We start from the raw sequence: 20,188 nt of genomic DNA, 5'->3' as shown, positions 1-20,188 counted from the left end.
GTACAGTAGCAAGTATTTAAGAGTGAAATATAAAAACCATTTGATATCTCTCAAATCACAGTGACAACTTGGTTTACTAAACCATAACTAACATCACGCTAGCTAGCTGCCTGCCACAATAAATGACCATAACCATGATGGGCAACGCTAATCAATCATAACATGGTCATCTGAGTGCACTGCATTGATCTGCCGCTCCCAATATCATGCGTCTGAGTCATGTATTGACAAACTGACACGGGCTGCTGTTCATCTGACATCCCTTGGAGGCAGGTATGACCCCGCATCACACACAGATCATTCCAAGTCGAGCGAGAGGGGAAAATATGAACAGCTGGGGCCGGCGGCAAACACACTAGATGAACTAATTTGAAACAACTTCAAATTGCGGCCATATTCCTCCTCTGAGCTCGCCCATGTGTCGACCCGTTCTGTTGTTGCTTGAGGCGATCCAACATTAGTTTTAGCCACAGCTTAACAAACTCCTACTTTATGTACATTTCACAGCAGGTCAGTAATCTAAGAGGCCCGGGTACAGCCTTGTACTACTCCCTCCCCTGTCTCGCTACCCGTCTGCCTCCGCTGTGCCGCTGTGTTGTTAACTGCTTCCTTCACCGTGCCCCTCTCCCTTCATCTCTCCTGTCAAATCATTGTCCCTAACAGAATCTCCCCCAATGCTACCCTGGAAAGCCGTCCTGCTTGTCCATTGCCTTCCCTATCAACCCCCCGCTGGTCACCCCCTTCTGCTCCCCACCGCCTAACATTTGGCACTGCTGCTTTAACTCAGTCCAGATGCCAGGTTGCACTGAGTAAAGGAGGAGTGAAGGAGAAGCACAGTCTTGAAGGAACTCTGCTTACCATAGAAACCCCATGTTCTGCTGTTTCTGATTTACGTATAATTCTCCTTTACTATTCTGTCACGCAATCAATCAGGCCTGGGGCAAGCCCCACTGAGCGGAAAAGACAGGCCAACAAAATATTTCTGAATGATAACGTTTTAAAAAGGACACTGCATTTCATCAAACTTCTCCGAACCTGTTGCAGCAATGTGGAGCTCACATGCAAATACACATGCAAAATTTCATCCCAGCCTTGAACGTCTGCCTCGCACTAACTCAAGTCCCAAGGTCTTTTCATCTAGGAGGTTTATACCGCTATATGACGACGCATAGCAAGCAAGCTGGTGCGGGGAAATTTATGTTTTCAATCAGTGTGATGAGCTGAAACTTTAGATTCAAAGCAGCATCGTCCATATGAAATACACCAGACCAGGGAGGCCATAGCATGTCTGGCTTAATGCAACCCAGAAGGCTCTGCTCAGTCTGATTGGATGTTTTGGGATTCCACGCTGGTCGGTGGTGACAGGGGATTCCGGAGAGTTTTCCGGACCAGTCATCTCAGACATGTTGGATTAATAGACTAGTTCAGACCAGAGATAGACGCAATAATATAAACACCAGCACAACGTAATGTAATAAGATTAAAGCCCTGCAATAAATTTTACATCACTGAAGCTCTTTGTATTTAGTGCTTGCTTAGATTGTGTCTAAAAAAGATCGACAGCGCATTAATGTGCAACTATTTTGATAATCTATTAATTATTAAAGTCATTTTTAAAGCAAAAATGCCAACCATTCCCTAGTTGTAGCATCTTAGTTTTGATTTGATTTGTTAGTTTTCTTTGTCTTATTTGATGGTAAACTTATTTTTTTTTGGTTTTGAAGTGTCAAAATTTGATGACATCGCCTTAGTATTTAGCATTTAAGCTGTTTTTTCAATAGCAGCCGACAGCCACTAGTCTGGGCAGATGCTGAATGAATGCCTGTTGCCAAGTTGTATTTATTCACAATTTTTTACAGCTACCAACAACATCCATAAACAAAATGTCGTTTCATGTATTAGATTTGATATGGATTAGTTAATACAGTTAGAAATGGTTTGGTGAAATTTGATTTGATGGAGTATTGGCATTGTTAACATTTACAAGGAAGCCGTTTGTTGTGTTTTTTGACCTGAGTAACAGCGATTCTGAGTTTGATTATTTTATATGGAAATAGGCAGTGACTGATATAATTCCTTAGATTTTACATTGCCATTTTTTGTGGAAATACTGCAAATAAGACAGATGTTTGCTCGTACCATCAAGACCTCTACATTAATAAAAATATCTGCACAACAATTAGATTCAGGTGCGTGTTATCAGGTAAATAGCTGCTGCTCAGGATGGTCTCCAGTTAAGGAAACACTTCCTTCCTGTTCAGCGTGGGACACCCTATGCATACACAAACACACACACACACACACACACAAATACAGTATGCAGTCTAAAGATGTGGGGCAGCTGCAGGCAGAAATCAGGAAGACGGGAAAAGGAAGCGAAGGGAAGGAGGCAGACAGAGGGGATTATTGTACACGCTCACTCATGTGGGCTACCCTGCTCTAAAAACACTTCCCAAACACATGACTCCATTGTAGCACCAGAATAGTCACTGCACTGCACCAAGTTCATAGTTAAAATCCTTTACCCCAGCTGTGGGTTACACTCATGCCACGCACTTTTCTTTGTTCCTCAGGAAAAAAAAAAAAAAGTCTAGACGGCAGGTCAAACTGATCCCACGGGTAACCATTCAAATTCAAGTAGATGGCAGAAAGAAACTGAGATTTAACTGAAGCCCCTGTTCTCTCTCTGCTATGACATCAAGATGTAGTATGGGTTATTCAAGGTAGCTCCATCACCATGCACCAACTGGGGAAACTCTTCAATATCAGTGATGGACTCATCCTACATTTTGACCATATTTAGACCTCTGTTTGAACTTAAAAATGGGACAAACAGCAGCAGTGGGGCTAACAATAAAGAGCTTGTAATGAAGGATATGTAATGAAGGAGCATGTCAAAGGGGAAAAAGCATAATCTCAGACATTCTAACACACAATAGATTATATGGACTGCATCTTGTATAATCTATTGAAAACATCTTCCCTGTGGTGTTTCTGGATGATGTTTGGGTGGCCTGGCGGATACACACACCAACATGTGGATGATAAGCATCTTAGAAAGGATCATCTTGTTCTAACATCTAGATCTGGATGGCCTGTTTTCTAAATCCAACCATCCACACTATGTTAAAATACATGGACCAGCCAGTAACAGGGGAAACAAACAAAATGTATGTCGTGGAATGTCAAATGAACACACACAAAGAAAAAAAAGAATAAAATTTTTTCCACTACTGTCCCGTCTTTTATTCTGTACGAATCACAACACGTCTCTTAACACCCCAACTCTCCAACCTAGGCCAGACATCCTGAATGATTTGTCAGATCAAATGTAACTTTCATATGGAGTTATTCATCAGTGACCAGAGTCAGACTACCCGGTAAAAATAGAGCAAAAATAAACAGAACAGAGCATAGGCCGGCCAACTGAGAGCACAAAGCCAAGGTCTACTGCTCCATCTCTCTCCTTCAACCCTCAGCTTGTCTCTCTCTTTCCATCTCTTTCCCCATCTGTGGGTCTCTTGTCCGAACTTCTCTGTGCTTTTCTTTTTCTCTTTCTCTTGTCACTCTCCACAGCCCTTCAGGCATCCAGTGGTGAGAATGAGTTGCAGTTGGCAGACTGGGACACAGAGTTCAAACCTAATGGAGAGGACTTTAGCGGAGCTCCTGTAAACGCCATACTCTTATTCAGTAGACGTACGTGATATACTCCACTTTCACGCTCAAGTTTTGAGGGCATTTTGGCAAGTAAACAGTTAAACTCAGACACACACCTTGAACAATGTTTAGCATCATTTTCCCAAACTTTGCGATACGTGCCAACCCGACTGTTTGATGAAGTACGCCAGAGACACTTGATTCCATTTCTTCCTTTTTTGTCATGACAAGCACAAACATCCAGCGCTTTCAAGTGGCGCCATGTGAAGCTTATATGCACTGGTCCAACATTGTGCCACCCAGTGTCCATTGCAACACACTGGCTCGCTTCTATCCTGGCACATGTAATGGGAATGGTTCGTCACCTCCACCGCCTTGCCTGGGTGAGACTGTTTGTTCTGTCCTCCAGTCTCTTTTCAAGAGGAGAAAGTCAAGAATGGCATTGAAGACTCCTTCCTGAGACTCGTTCATGCTGTTTGTTTTTTTTGTTTTTTTAAAGATATGTTTTGGGGCATTTTTTGCCTTTAATGGAGAGCTGATAGTGGAGATGCAGACGGGGATGTTGTGGTTATGTGGAATGCACAACCTTTTGGTTACCAGGGCGTTCCGACTTGTTCATACTGTTGATGTAATGTAAACAAGTCCAACCCAGTTTATGCCAATATATTTACAGCTTTCAACTTGGAGCATTTTCCATTTCAACCCTTTTCTACAGTCACTACCTCAATTTCTTCAGGACTTCAGTTTCATTTTTTAATCTCTCTTCCTATTTGTAAAATATGTGTGAGATGTAAAGTCTTTTAATAGTTATACTCAAAAAGGGATATTAGCATGAACCTAAATTTCCCTGGCCGTTACACGGAAAGTACAAATATTCTGTGCATTTTTATTTCCAACATAGGGAGTTCATGTTTTTCAGAAAGTACATAACTACTGGAATATTTTTGTGTGTACTGAGACTACCTAAAATACAAATACCAACTGAGGAACAAACAGCCAGCCATTGTGTGACTTCTGTAGTTTGGCTATAGTGACAGATAAAGAAGGTGAGATGAGGTCAGGGTTTTCCCTGCCTATCTAACTCAAAGTAGGGCCGCCTTTATATTACTGGCCGCCTCCTTTGTTGAAAATTCCGGGATGTGATGTTTATGGAACGAAAAAGGAGGAACTCATCTGCCAGCACAGTGCAGCACCCGGACATTTTACAGCGCACACACGCTAGAGTTATCTTGTAATTCATCTTCAAAAAAGGCAGCAGTTGCAAGCTTCATTTAATGACTAAATAATAATAGTGAGATGAACGTGAAGTATAGTGTGAACTTTCTGCGCCATCACTCAGAGACTAACGTTAGCGGAGGGGAGCAGCAAACTCCAACAAACGAGACCAGCTGATCAACACACACTGCAACATTAAACAACTTAAACTGACTCTGAGGTGAAGAAAATAACTCAGTGCTCAGTCTGTTTCACCTCAAAAACCCCACAGCCGCTCAGCGTGTTAGACAGCGATGTCTTTCCCCGGAGCTAACGATGCAGCAGAGAGGCTGCTCTCCACTGCTGCAGACATAACGTTAATAACAACACAGCAGAGCACTCCACCTCACCCTCATTTTGTTATTCTCATGCAAGCAGGAGACCATAAGATGCCTTCAAATTAACTAATTCATTAATAATTGTATAATATTTTATTTCAGTGGACTAAGGACACCAGTGAATGGTTTGGCACACAGTATACTGGAGCGAGAGACTGAAAATTTGTGCCCCCTTTTCTATTCATTCAATCGAGAATCGGTTTTGAATCGAGAGTTGATTCTGAATTGGATCAGCACCCAGGTATCGTGATAGTGTCAAATCGGGAGATAAGCAAAATAAACACCATCCTTTGTCACAATCTTTATTTTTCATGTTTTTGGACACTTTCATCTGTCAAATCGTGATTTTTTCCCCCCACTTTTCACAGTGCAAGACACGCACAAACTGCGTAAGCTGCACCACGCACGTTCTCCAAACTCTGCCACATTTGTCTCAAAAAAACGAGGGAAAATCCTGGAGGTCGATGAGGGTTGATTTAAATTTTCTTTTTGGAGGCAGTATGTTAGAAAATAGACAAAATATTTACAAAATGCTGTCATGGCTAGTTTCCGTTTCCGACCAGACAGGGATGTCATTATGATAGACTTAGTTAAACAATAATACACATAGACTTAATACAGCATATCTGTCAGACTCTCGTTAGACATGTCTGGTGATTAGATTTTGACAGTCACCCTCAGAGTTGGACTACAGTGCAGCGTAAAGCCGGTGTTCTGCATCAGCTAGGGTCCACGTGATGTAAATTTCGTCATCAGAGGGTGTACGTGTAGGCTCTGTGTGGACATCTACGTACTTCTAATTTGCTGCGAATGCACGGCCACTACGCTACAATCAATAGTCGCCAATCTCTTGCACATGTGGACCGTGTCCTCCAAGTGGACTCCAGGAAGTACTACAAAACGGAACTACCATGTGTCCATGGTGTCCGCAGATGTCCGCATACGCGTCCCCTTGGGAGTATAAATGAGGCTTAACAGCCAGCAGAGCCTCAGGGTCTGCCCTCTCTCTGCCCATAATCCTGAGCCAAGGGACAGGATCAGTGACCGCAGAGAGGATGGAGGGGGAGGTTATAGCACTCACCGCAGCCATCAACTAGTCAATCTGTACACACACACACACACAGACATCTTCCTGAGGGTGAACGCTCCAGCAAAGGGGGTTGGTAGCGAGTAACAGAAAGATTCCAGCACAATTTGTCGGACTTGAAATACAAGCTTTAAGCACAGTTTGCATGAGTTGTTGACCGGTACTGATATTGATACGTGGAACAAAACTACATTTCAACAAACAAAGCAGTTTTAAGATGGGCCTAAGAAGAAAATCAAACACAAACATGCAAAAGACGTCATATTCTATTGCGGAGGGTAATAAAAAACCTGGTATGTTATTGTGGCTGAAAATGTTTTTGTTTGGTGGCCCAGTGAGGCTGCTGCTCATTTTTGGCCGACAAGCTGCAGGCTCACGGGGAGATCTCCAACCACAGGAGTCACTGCCTGAGCTGAAGCCCATTTATGACTATCACTATCAGTCAATAACTCATACCACCTAATGTCGAAAAAGAAAGTCTCCTTGTAACATGAACAGGCAAGGAGGTGAAAAGCTTAAATCCATAATGAGTTCACCAGCCACTAGAATCAACGGGGAGACAAGTAGGGGATTTTTGAAAATCGGAGCTGGCGACTACATGTAGAACAGATAGTAAAAACTGGGTTATTGTTGGTATCCCACAATTATTTACAACTCAAACATTTGAGCGTAATGAAAGCCAGGTAGTGCAAACACTGCTGAGGGTTACTGACAAAAACACTGAGTGACGACACAAAAAGATGCAATATGTAGATTTGAACATACATGTCAAATAAAATCATAGTGCTGTGGCTGCCTAAAAGTGGTTACGTTTTGTCTTCCATGACGCTGACAGACCACTTTGCACTTCACTGTGGAAAATTCTTGACTTGTATATTTTTGTAAAACCTTTGCTTGGTTTATAACTGTGCCTATAATCACAATCTAAACTTGCAGATTTGGTATAATCATAATGATCACAATCAAACTTTGATCCCAATCATCTTGACCTGATGTGTTTGAAGCCTGCAATGATGGATGAGTGAAGGCACAACAAACAAATGCACTGAAAGTAGGCCATCCCTAAACAGTCGGTCTGCCTTTTCCTCACTTTTACCCTATCATTACAGCTGCGACTATTTATAAAGCCTATAAATTCAGCTTGCCACATTGAAAGAGCCAAGTTACCAAGGAGTTTGTGGAATTGATGACTTTAAAACCATACCAATCTCCCTCTCTTTGCCTCTCCGTGTCTACTCACACAGACTGCTTTGCTCGCTCATTCACTTTCCTTTGCTTGATTTCTCCATCTGGTCCAGTCTGTAAAAAAACACTACAGCAGGTCATAGCAATTAGGGTTGGGCCGCCATCGCCGATGGCTGACAGTCATTGACCACTGAGCCCTCTACCCTCATAACAACGTGATTTAAAAGCCATGCACCCTGCCACACACACACACACACACTACCACACACACACCAATTTGGTATGGCCAGCCCAGCGCTGCTCATATGGCATTAACCGTAAATAACTCCGTCCTGACCAGTGATGGTGGGTTGGCGTTTTTTACGGAATCATAACGCCCACCCTCCGATTCCTCCCCCAAGGTTGAGTTGCTACCCCCTCCTGAACCCACTGAAAGCAACTGCCATTACAGTCATACTGAACTACAATGTCATCGTCCATCGCGACGTTTCACTGTGGACATCGTCATATGCCAATTTGTTAGACATCACCCAACCTCAATAGCAATTACACACTGAAAAGCTTGGTTAGCAGCTTTCCGCAGTGTGCAAGGGTATTTTTTCTCTGTGTCTTTCTCCAAAGAAAGGTGGACCCTGCAGCATTCCTGTAACATTATTGGACGAAGCACTTACTGCACTGTACATGTACACAAAAGCACACACACACACATATATGTACACATACTGGTGGCCCATTTCTCCTCCCTGACCTTCTTTCAATTCATCCCTTCCTCTGTGTTCATACATCAAACCAGCTTGTTTTACTGAGTGTAACACTGATGGGAATCATCCAATTTTGACCCATCAGAAATCTATTCAAATCAGCTGTCAACTTCTGTGATGAGGAGATATGGAGATGAAACTCTTTTAACGGCTGAGTGATATGCGATCTTGGATTCTGCTCTCCTGAAATTATAATACTAGCAGCTGATCCGACCCGCCGGTTTACATAAAGCAGCATAAAACCTAACCCAGCCTATCCTAGTGTTCTTAAGCAGCAGTGTAAGTAACAGTGATACAGACGTCTTCCTGATGAGCACACTGGTAAATAGAAAAAAACAAAAGCAAGCCTCTACATGTCTGACTTTTCTTGCCAAGCCCTTGGCAATGAGCCCTTCACTATACCCCATGTAACTCAAGCTGACACGTGGTTAAGTTTTGTTTTTCAACATTTACAGAACTATATATGTAAACTCTTTTTCTTTTACTCCACACACAAAAACTATTACCATATAATAATAATAACAATAACAACAACAACAACAATAATAATAACCTCTCATATTAATTTAAGTTTGTCTTTCACTTGGATAAAACACCATTGATAAGATGTGTTTTGAGTTAACCTAATTCATACCTAATTTCCTACCTACTAAGGCTGTTTTGCAGGACCATGCAGTGTCACTGCAGTGTCTGAGTCATGCCACAGGTAACCTACATCATCTTAGCCCAGTACACCAGCTGCACATAGAGACAACGCATGCTGCTAAGGGACTAATTAGAAATCACTGTGCTGCCAGAGCACAGCTCAACCTGTTCTTCTGTCCTTGTTCTGTCAATGACCTACATTACTCAGATTCTGAAGCAAAATATTTAAAAAAAAAAACAACACACACACACACACACACCTACCTAAGAATAGCCTAATACTGGACTAACACGAGCAGGCTTACAAAACACAACACAACCCCAATCCGTCACAACTTCTACAACTTTAAGTCTTGGAGTTGACAAACAGACAACAGCATGTTTTTGCACCTGTTTTTGTCTTTTCATAATCATTTGAAATAGAGGAAAGTCAGCCGACCTGCACAAACTTCTGGTTTTGCAAACTCACACTAGGCTGAAACCACACTAAAATGCTAATGTGGTTGCAATACCAATATATAGCATATTCTACAGCCACCAATTGACCTAATTTTCCAAAGTTAACAGTTGTGAAAACCAGATAGTTGTCAAGTAACTCTAGAAACCCTCAAATTTGACCATGAACACATAAGATAAGATAGACAGAGTTGTTGACACAACACACTGCAACTCCCACAAAGTGCCTTTTGCTATCTGCAATGCAAAAATAGCTTTCACACCTCTCCAGACATCAGCTAAGAATAAAGTGCTTCTATGTGGCTAACCACAAGACACCTAAAAGATGACAAATAAAGAACAAATCAACGAATAAAAAAAGAATAAAAGCTTAATATAAAAACCTGGTGAGAGGAAACCCTTGAGCTGCTCCTCAAGTCTCCTGAGAGACATCTGAGAAATATTGGCACAGCTATGATTGAGGCAATTATCTTTTCATCCACAGTTTCACACAATTGCATCCGCCAGGATGTGTAGACCAATTACAACTCAAGGCTGAGCTGGAGATGTAATTGGTCTTCTTTCCCCCTCCCCCTTCTTGTCCTCAACCCCTGTCAGCTCTGCAGCAGGGCTTGCTGAGTACCAACCATTAGCAGGGGACCATATGGCCCCTTTTCTTTCAAAAATGGCAGAGACATTCTGTGAACTGCCTGAGTGTTAAGAAGCACTTTGAGGAGGTTATGGGACAGAACAGGCTGTACTGCAACATAAATTTAAGTGTTTTCTGCTTGACATCTGTTCAGTGAGTAAAAAAAGGATATTTTGTTAATAATAATTAATAATTCTCCACACAATCAGAGAGCATTATGTGTTCATATCTGATTTATGTACATAATCAGTTACATCTCATCTCTTTCTTTTTAAATTTCTTGATAGGTAGTTGACTCTGGAGCTTTCTCTGAGGGATCGGGATGTTGATTAGATTTCTAATATGACATAATGTGCTGATGATGATCCACAGCGCAGAGTAGCTGAAAGACCTTAAACACAGGTTTACACACACACACACACACCAACCAAAGCTCAACTTCCCTTTACAACTGGAATAGATGGTCAATTTTACTGTCACTGATTACATACAGTATTTCAACACAATTATTTTACGACAGTTGTAAAGATTATATTTAATAGCATTATAATTGACAATACATTATTTGATATAAATAATAAACATGCAAGGTCAAATATATGTGGCATAGATTACAAATATAATCTAAATTCTGTTCAATTTCACTTTAAGAATTTGATCGTAAAGGCTGAATTTAAATGCTGCCTTGTTGCGATCCTCTTTTTAATGAGATATCTCTTTAATGAGTTGTCTCATTAATAAGATGTCACTTGTATTTACATTCTACTCAGAAAGCTTTGTAATTCAATTATGAACTGTGGTGTCCTTTTTTAAATCCAAAAACATTTGATGAAAAGTGGCCACTGACTGTTTTGTTATGGTTTTTTGTATGATTATTTATTCATGGAGTGGTAAAGAAATAACTAGCACATGTAAAAGTTATTTATATATTTGTTACTGTAAAATAAATTAAATCAAAATATTAAAAAAATATATATATATTAAATGAAATCCAAATTAAAAATAGCCATTTGCTCAGAAAACTAAATCAAACTAAACTGAAAATACAATTAAATGGGATAAGTTGATTCCACTCACTAGAGGAAGGTTGATGCCTTCTGTTTTGCAGTGTTACCGACATCTTTAACCCTTCAGCAGCTGATATTTATAATTTTCTGCCCTTAATCTTTAAGCTAATTTCAAGCCATTCCTGAAGGCTTAGGTCACAACACACAGATGGAAGTGCATATTTTACCATGAGGAAATTGCTTGTTAATTAGGCCACTGGAAAAGCAACAGTGTTCAAACCAGAGTAAATCAGAGAAATGGAAAGAGGGAAACAGAGTATGGGAGGGACTTACAATTGCAGTACATATGTGCGTAATTTAATGTTCCTATGTATGGTTACTTTTTCCACCATCCAGACGTTAGTCATGATATTAGAGCTTGGTCCTGCAGCTTGTGTGGAAGACTATGTTAAGGTTTGGCTGATGTGCTCCTGTATGGGAGAAGCCACTTCAAACCTAGACTTTGGCTAACGCTAAGCATAAGCATTTATGAAGCCCACACATAATTTGAGCTACAAAAACCCCTTTTACTGACCCAGTAAAGTCCAACCAGTAGATCTGGAGCTGCAGGATACTAATAGTGTGAATATATTGAAACTACGGGGTATAATATTATCATTTAATATATCATTTATCAATTTCTGATAGAATATGATCTAATGTCATCACTCTAGAAATGTCTGTTGTCAAAATCAATGTTTCTAAGCTAGCCAAAATTAAAAACTAACAAAATTAGTTACTATGGTTTTAGCTTTACACATGTGAAGAGTTTGGTCTGATGTAATTCACAGTAGTGTAACACAGTTCATTATGTTGAACAACATATACTTGCTAATCAAAATGGACACTGGAAAATATCCTTACAAATAGAGTTTAACCATATCTCCCATACCTACTAGTTACAGTTAACCACCATAAATTTACAAGGTGACAGTATTTTCACATGATTGCTGATGTAAATCAGTGGAGGGCAGTATTAATATGAGTGTGCAATGACAGGAGAGGTAGGTAGAGGAAGTGATACTGTTCATATTACTCAGCCAGACAGACAATTAAGTTCAGTAGTAGTCAGTTAATTGAAATGCAGCCTTCAAGTCTAGAAAAAAAGTTATGACATTTAAAGGTCCCAGACAACACCTACATCACCACACAATAACAATACTGTACCAATATAACTCCCAGCACTATAGGTGTGTTGCTATATTATTTACTGTGTTTTATCCCCTCAGCTATCACTGGCAATCATGGCTGAACTCAGCCATAAATTTTGGCCCTTTTAATGCACATAATAACAGTTATGATACACTGGTAATTATGGAAAGCTTCAGTCGCTCCATCTGGACAATTCTGGTTGGTTTTCTATCAAGGACTCAGCAGTCTGCACTAAACTCAACACTGTGGAGCTTTTTTTTTCTCCTTTTTTTCCTGAAATCTAAGTAAGCCTTGTTGACTCACACAAATCAGCAGCCCACTGACATGTAGGTTAGTCACATTATGCGCCAGGCCTGGGGACAAATTGCACTGCAACAAGTCAGCCTACATTCTCAGCTCATTGGCACACTGGATACAACTATGTGTCACTGTCCAAACAGACATGCTGTTATCACCTACAAGTATTATCATTACAGTCAGCCAGGTGTGGAAGTTAGCTAGCAGCTCCAGTTTTGGGAATCAGACGTCAAAAAAAGTACTTTTAACAGTGTTAATGCTAACGTTTAAACGGTTAACGAGGCGTTGATATTCAAAGACTAGCTACTTCAAAACAACTTCCTATTAACAGCTCTGACAATGCAGTGCCTGGTAGCCATAAAAGAGAGCTATCCTTCGACAACAATAGGCAAACATATCTGAGAAAATTCATGAAGTTTCCTTGTCAACTTTTGCTCTTAATAAGAAGCTCATACAAAGCAAAAAATGGCACAAGCAGCAGTATTTAACGTACCTTTCCCGGCTGTTTTTCTCATTGTCTTGGTGTAATCCTTAACTGCATTCCCTGCGATTCAACCGACGGATAAAACTAATAAAAGAGAGTCAGCTCGCAGCTTTTCCGTCTCTTGCTCCTTTTTTTTTCTTTTTTTTTTTTTTTTTGATGAGACTGACTTTGTATCACGCAGGCTAACAAGCGTCGGAGTCCCCCTTGAACAGACAAAAAGCTCAGAGTTGAGTCATTTTTTGAAGGTTTGAAACCGCTGCTGAAAGAAAATAAAAACCAACCGACGAAAAAACTGTAGCTTACTTATACGTGTTGACTTAACAAAGAAGAGCAGCCTCCGGGATAAAAAAGAAGAGGCTCAAAAGTCCATTCTTCCCCAGCCAGCCTGAGCGGTTTCAGACCGGCTAACCAGCTAGCCTGTCGCTACTTCCTTTCTCTTTGCCGAAATAACAGCAGCAGTCTGAGTGGTGGAAAAAAAAAGTTGAGGAAAAAGGCAGAAGCCAGATTCTATACAATGAAGACGCACTGTTGCTCGGAGGCATTTGTTGAAGAGCAGCGACTCCTGTAGGATTACAGGAGGTGGTACTACAGGGAGGCAGACTAAACCACTGGATTTTAAAGCTTTTGTTATCCTCCGTAAGAGGTTAAAGACTATATAGTCTACCAGCGCAGGTGATATACACAGTTGGGATGTGCAGAGATCCAAGTATTTGTATTTGTATCTGTATTTGTTGAGGCAGCAAAATTATTTATATTTGTATCTGTATTTGAATAAAAGTGGACAGAGGCTTAAAAATCCTGTTCTTTTTTGTTGTTGTTTTTTTTACGCTTTTAATTTTAGAAAATTAAAGTGTTACAATAAGTGTTCATGAATAAACTACCTTACAAAGGAGGTCCCCACACCGGATCTTGAACTGGAGTCTCCAAGATCATAGACAACTGCGCTGACTGCTGAGATAAAACTTTACTCATCGCCTCATTGCAGGCAGACCTCTACCTATTTATACATCCATAACACAGAGACAGCACACCATGTAACATGTAGGGAAGAACTTCGAAGGCAATTACTGCTTTGCACTTATTGCCTGTTTTTTACAACCTAACTTTGTTGAAAAGAGAAGGAGAACAAAAGCTTATGGAGAGTCCCTCTGGTAAACACCCACAACTCTGGGAGTGATGTCCAAATTAGGAAATGTGCATCATGTAGCAGGTTGATGTGATTCCCCTTGTTGATGTGATTCCCCTTACCAGACTGTTCTAGCTGTTCTATTATTTGTTTTTACCCACTTAGTCATTATATCCACATTACAGATGATTATTTATCAAAAATCTCATTGTGTAAATATTTTGTGAAAGCACCAATCATCATCCCTACAATATTGTCGTAATATTGATATCGAGGTATTTGGTCAAAAATATTGTTATATTTGATTTTGTCCATATCGGCCAGCCCTATGACCATCATGACCGATTGAAAACCAAGGAAAAGGCTGACAATACAGCTACAGACTGAGTGGACCCAGCCTGGACATAGACACAGGCCATCACAGGCAGAACAGGCTACTCATGGAGGCCAGGCTGTGTTCCCTTTGTCATAAAAGAGAGGTTGAGATTCTCTGAGTGCTTGTACCTAAATTGCGTCCACCAAAGCTGAACACTGTCTCCAATACCAAAGTGCCTGGAAATGTAATTTCTATAATGTCCACTAAGATTAGGGTTTAGGAATATTTTTTGACCTATGGCACAGTAGATGGTGCTATTTTCTGCCCTTCCAACCCTTGTCCCTATCTAAAATTCACAAAAAACGTGAAAGCCCTTCTCTAGAGCCAGTGTTTAGTTTGTCCGTTCTGAGCTACTGTAGAAACCTGACAGTGCAACATGGTAAGCTCTGTGGAAGAGGATCCACTCCCTATGTGGATATAAAGGGCTCACTCTAAGGTAACAAAAACATGATTCTTAGTTTCAGGTGATTATACACTAATGAAAACATATTTATGAATAGTATATTCCATTTCTGCCAAGTCTAGCATCCGCTAGATACCACTAAATTCTACACACTGCACCTTTAAAGTCTACCCTCATAGACCGACTCTTGGAAATGTTTAGCAAGCTGTGAGGTCTCTTTTGCAGGTTTTCTGAGTCTTTTATGCACATTTTCCATAAGTCTGAAATGCTGACATCTTTGCTGTATAATTCAGAGGAGCCTGAAATCATTAAAACAACAAAGGAAGCTGGCAAGAACATGTTTCCATATATATAGATACGTACATAGCGCAGCATATCAGAGTCACCAGGTCTCCTCACTGTAGTGGTCAAGCATTCAGGCCTGTACCGGTTTTTCCTTTAATGTCACCTGTCTGTATGCATGTATATAGAGTAGCAGGATGGTGTCTACTGTAGTTCTTTGCTCTGTAAAGGTTCATGATCATATTGATTCTTTCATCTGATTTGATCTCACATTAATGGTAACATACTGGAAAAGAAGCAGTAAACATAAAACAACATTTTATTAAACTGAATATCAAATATGAGCCTTGCACTTGCACTATAGCTACAGAAGTGCCTCTGTCCAGATATCGAGATTTCACAAAAACCTGTTTGATTTCCTCATGAGGGCAAAGAATAAGGCATCTCTGTGTGGTGGTGCATGTTGACATGTGTTTCCTGTTACACATATACAGAAATGCAGGACAGTTTAATTGGAAACTAAATCCAGTGACCCAGTGCATCATGTGACTGCCACTGCAGCCCCCTGCAGCACTGAACAGGATAAACCGATGTAACAGATAGTGATGAGAGTCTTTTGTTGGATATCACAGGACAAACAATAATATCAATGGACTGGCTTGAGGGCACAAGTGCAACCTTGTTTAAAGTCACTAACAGTAACAGTTTACAGGGCTGGCTCAGCTTACTGGTGAAAGAAAAACCCAGCCATGGTTTAGAATACGCACATTGTGGTTTTAGTGATGTTTGAAGTTATATTTTCAGTCAGGGCGTTGCAACAGTTGTGGGTGTTGTTTAACACCTCAGGTTGCAGCAACTTATTTGTATTTTTATTTCCTTTTTTCTGATTTCACAACAGTCTCACCTCAGCATTTGATTACATAGATAGAATAACATCTATCCTATATCAACATTTTTAACCTGTGCTATATTAATGCATGTCTGCTTTTTTTTTTAAGATCTCAAGATCTCAACACTGAAAAGGAGAAGTGGTGTTAGAAATTAGCTACTTTGGTGTCATGAGGGAGGCTTATTGTTGCAACTACCTAACCTTCCTTGGCTTACTTCCCCATCAAGTATGTGCTGCTTAAATCGGTTCTGATAATTAAATGCGATGGATTTCATCCACTTATTATAGGATAAAATTAGAATAAAATTATAATTTATTTGATTTTTAATACAGATTTTCAGATTATACAGATTATGCCATATGACTCTTGTCTCATGTCTGCATGCCATATGACTTCTCATATGGCAAATTGATATATAATTAATGCTTTTGCTCACACTGTATTTCATATAAAACAATATGAACTTTGAAAGTGTTTTAGATTAATTTGGATTAATTAATTTTGATTCTCATTCTCACTGAAAACATTTTCAGAGGAAAAAGAAAAATACTAATCTGATTATATGTTTGTGCTATTTGCTATTATAGAACAGTATTTCAGTTTCTACTGCTGTTTGGGAATTTAAGACAGTATTTTCCAACATCATTTTATGAAACAATATGTGTATTTCCTTCATGTCATGATTTAAATGCCCTCTGCAGCTGCTCACTCATCCTGTGTTAACCACAGAAAGGTTGGGTGTTGTGACACACAAGGGAGGCATTTAAATGAAGCCTTTTAAACTGATTAAAGCACCGTAGTTATGAGAACGAGTGGAGTTTGCTTTTGTTGGTTTGATTTATATCGTTTGATTTTCAAATTGTTTTTATTTTCCCTAATTTTTTCAGGTGTGTATTGTCCACAGGCAGAGCTCCAGTGGTTAGAGTGTGACAACAGTGTTTGATCGCAGGAGTTTCACACTAATTCTCTCGCAGCTCATACCAGCATGGTTGAGCCTGAATTTCAGAATTTCCTGATGTTGGTGGCCGTCATCTCCCACATCTGCCACAGCCGGCGCTGGGTTTACGTCTGCATTGCCAACATGACACCCAGTGACCTCCTAACCGGCACTGCCTACCTGGTCAACATCTGTATGTCTGGCAGCCAGACGTTCCGCCTCAGCCCCGCGCTTTGGCTGTTCAGAGAGGGCCTGCTGTTTGTAGCTCTGGCAGCATCCATATTCAGTCTATTGCTAATTGCTGTAGAGCGTTACACCACTATGATGAAGCCACTGAACCAGAAATCATCCAGTAAGACCAACTATAGGATCTATGGCTTGGCGGTACTCTGCTGGGTTTTTGCACTGGTGATTGGCTTCCTTCCATCGTTGGGCTAGAACTGTGTGTGTGGCTTGGACGGGTGCTCCACCCTCCTCCCCCTCTACTGCAAAATCTACATCTTTTTTTCTCTTATCATTTTCTTCCTCATCCTCCTGGCTATCGGCGTGATCTACGGTGCCATCTACTGCCACGTACACAAGAGTGCACAGCTGGCCCCCATTCGCAGTCGTAAGGACTCCATGGAACTGGCCCCAACAATGTGATCACCATTGTGGATTTTTTCTGCGTCTCCTCAATGCCTCACCTGATGATATGAGGAACTGCAGTTCTATCAGTATGTTTGAAACCAAATTTAAAAATCTGCTAAAAACTACTCAGCTCTGTAACAATTGAATCTAAATTTCATCTCACAGTCTTCTGAAATAATCTTGCTTTTAATTTGACAAGTGTAGCTTTGTATTTTGTATATTGTGTCCTGTGCGTTTCTTGCTTTGTACTGTTTGTTATATGTTTTAATTGTAAGGGACTGCAGCTGTAAATTAGCTTTAAACTAACTAACTAACTAACTCAAATGTTAACACTATGTTGAACACTGTACATGGTCTCAATAAATACATTTCAACAATTCTGGATAGCATCATATCTCTCTCTCTATTACAGGCTAGTGCAGAGAGCCCCAGGGTGCAAAACATAGAAACAGAGGCGAGGAATTGGAATCAGATTATTGGTTTTATTACAACCTGATGTTGAGGTAAAAAAGGAGCAGCAGTGTCTTAGTGGCAAGGGGGAGGCAGAGGCTGGCAGCCGAATCTGAGGTTGGGGAAAGTGCAGGGGGCTGAGCAGGGCAGAGCAGAGCAGGGGAACTGGTAGAATGAAGCAGGGTAGGAAGAGTCCGCAGTGCTTGGGGAACGGAGGAGATCCAGAGCAGGAGCCGGGTAGATCAGAGTCAGGAGTCAGGCCAGGAATGCTGCAGGCAGATAGAAACAAGAATTAACAAAAAGCTTCAACAGGTAAAGATATTCAAGGAGCTGGAACATGACTGACAAGGTAACTGAGTCTATGATCTGGCAGAGTGTGAAGGTTGGGACCAGGGGTACATCTCAAGTCTCTTAATCTATGTCTCCTCGCTCCTCGCCTGAACCAGAAGTTGTTCCTGATGCGCCATTTTGACAGCCGTCCCAAGTCTGTTTTACGCATTTTACTCGCGGAATCCGTTTATATTATTTATTGATTATTTCCATCTGTATTTTTGATAATCCTGATAGTGAATTCATCATTCAATAACCCAGAATATGATCAGGGTGTCCTCTGAACACTGGAAAATATGTATTTGGCTAAATGTTTCAGGGCAAATGGAAATGATGTAACTCATTTCAACCCCAACGCTCAGGAATTTTCAGCCTCACATGTGACTGAATGGAAATGACGAGAAATTATGTAAAATATAGATGTGTTTAACTGTTATTATGGATAAAATTAAAGTCAGGAAGAGTCTGTCTGTCAGCAAGAAACAGCTTAATGGAAGAAATAACATCATGAAAAAAAATCTTTCTAATAAATGAAGAAAGTTGTTTATGGTTCTTTTGTTGATCAGGTCGACAATTAACAGATTTTTAACTATATGATGAATCAGAAAACAAATAAAACATAAAACTTGGGAATGACACACTTAAATTTAATCTGTGATCTGTCTCCACTTCGGTATGAAACTGCAATGATGTATCAGATCAGTCTGACACTCTCATCATACAAGCTAGATGGTCTGCTCATCCCAGGGTCATTACTAGGGCTGCCCCCCTAAACATCAATGATTCATATCATCAGTTCAGGAGCCCCAATTGTGCCTCATGTTGTCAGTCGAAATATTGGATTTTTTTTAGAACTTGTATTATTTTACACTGAAAAATTGGGAATAACAGCATGGAAGACTAACTTTTACAAACCTAGTCTTGTCTTAATATCAACTAACTGCAAACTTAACTGTCACTGAAATAGAGAAGGTTGATGGTAAAGGAGGGCAAAGGAAGAGCAGAGGGAGATGGAGTAATACCAGCCCTGTTTCTCCCTTGTTTGTACTCGCTGCTCTGATGGTTTCAGCTATAATGCTGAATGCTAGAGAAGTCAGCTAAACTACTTTTGTACAAGTTGTTGTCACTGGTTCCTCTACTGCTGCCCAGCACTGATAGCAACCATTCAGGAGAGACAATCCACAGTGTGCTTTGCTTTTATTACTAATTACTATAACTAGAGTACACAGTTTTTATGTCTGAGACTGTATGCAAATGATGATGTGATGAAAAAGTGATGTTTTTACATGACAGATGATAATCTTATAATATCAATAATCAAAAGCATTAAAATTTGAGTCTTACAGGTAAAACATGACACTTGACATGTTAGCAGTAAGATAATTTTGGTGTATATAGTACATAGTGTAATATAGTATTTATCATAATTCTAGGTAAGGAGTATAAAGTGCATAAAGGAAAAAAGCAAAAGCAATTAAGGTTTTAAAAATATCCATAGATAAATTACAGGAACCAAAATCATGTCCATTATATTATCTTTTCCGTCATGAAAGATACAGGAGATATAGTGATACGAGCATTACACCCATTTCTGAAATACCATATAAACAGGAAACCTGCCTTTTTTCACAAGTAACATATTATTATTATTATTATTATTTTAAAGTGCATATGTACATGCCAAAGACTTCGAACATCACTTTCTTTTATCAAGGGATAAAAGTCAAGAGCAATGCTCATGTACACCTGTCATTGTATCCAAACAATGTAATCT

At 40.1% G+C, this 20,188-nt stretch overlaps 2 protein-coding genes across 6 annotated transcripts in view; one reads left to right on the top strand and one right to left on the bottom strand.

Moving 5' to 3' along the window:
- The window catches only part of LOC121900142 (unconventional myosin-IXb), a 61,236-nt gene extending 47,617 nt beyond the window's left edge, over positions 1–13,619 (bottom strand). For 2 of the 5 annotated variants that reach the window (XM_042416168.1, XM_042416170.1), the window contains exon 1: positions 13,000–13,618. The gene's annotated coding sequence lies outside the window, so the exon portion shown is untranslated. Of the gene's footprint in view, positions 1–12,999 lie in introns of all 5 variants that reach the window. The other 3 variants (XM_042416165.1, XM_042416166.1, XM_042416169.1) reach the window with 2 other exon arrangements.
- Positions 13,620–17,052: 3,433 nt separating this feature from the next.
- Positions 17,053–17,649, top strand: LOC121900535 (sphingosine 1-phosphate receptor 4-like). The gene is given in 1 exon segment (XM_042416949.1): positions 17,053–17,649. A coding segment is annotated over 1 exon segment (597 nt).
- The last annotated feature ends 2,539 nt before the right edge of the window (positions 17,650–20,188 follow it).

The sequence above is a fragment of the Thunnus maccoyii genome, chromosome 7 (genome assembly GCF_910596095.1).
Source record: "Thunnus maccoyii chromosome 7, fThuMac1.1, whole genome shotgun sequence".
Lineage (NCBI taxonomy): Eukaryota > Metazoa > Chordata > Actinopteri > Scombriformes > Scombridae > Thunnus > Thunnus maccoyii.
The sequence above is the reverse complement of the archived record's forward strand: the minus strand, read 5'-3'. Positions and strand labels throughout refer to the sequence as shown.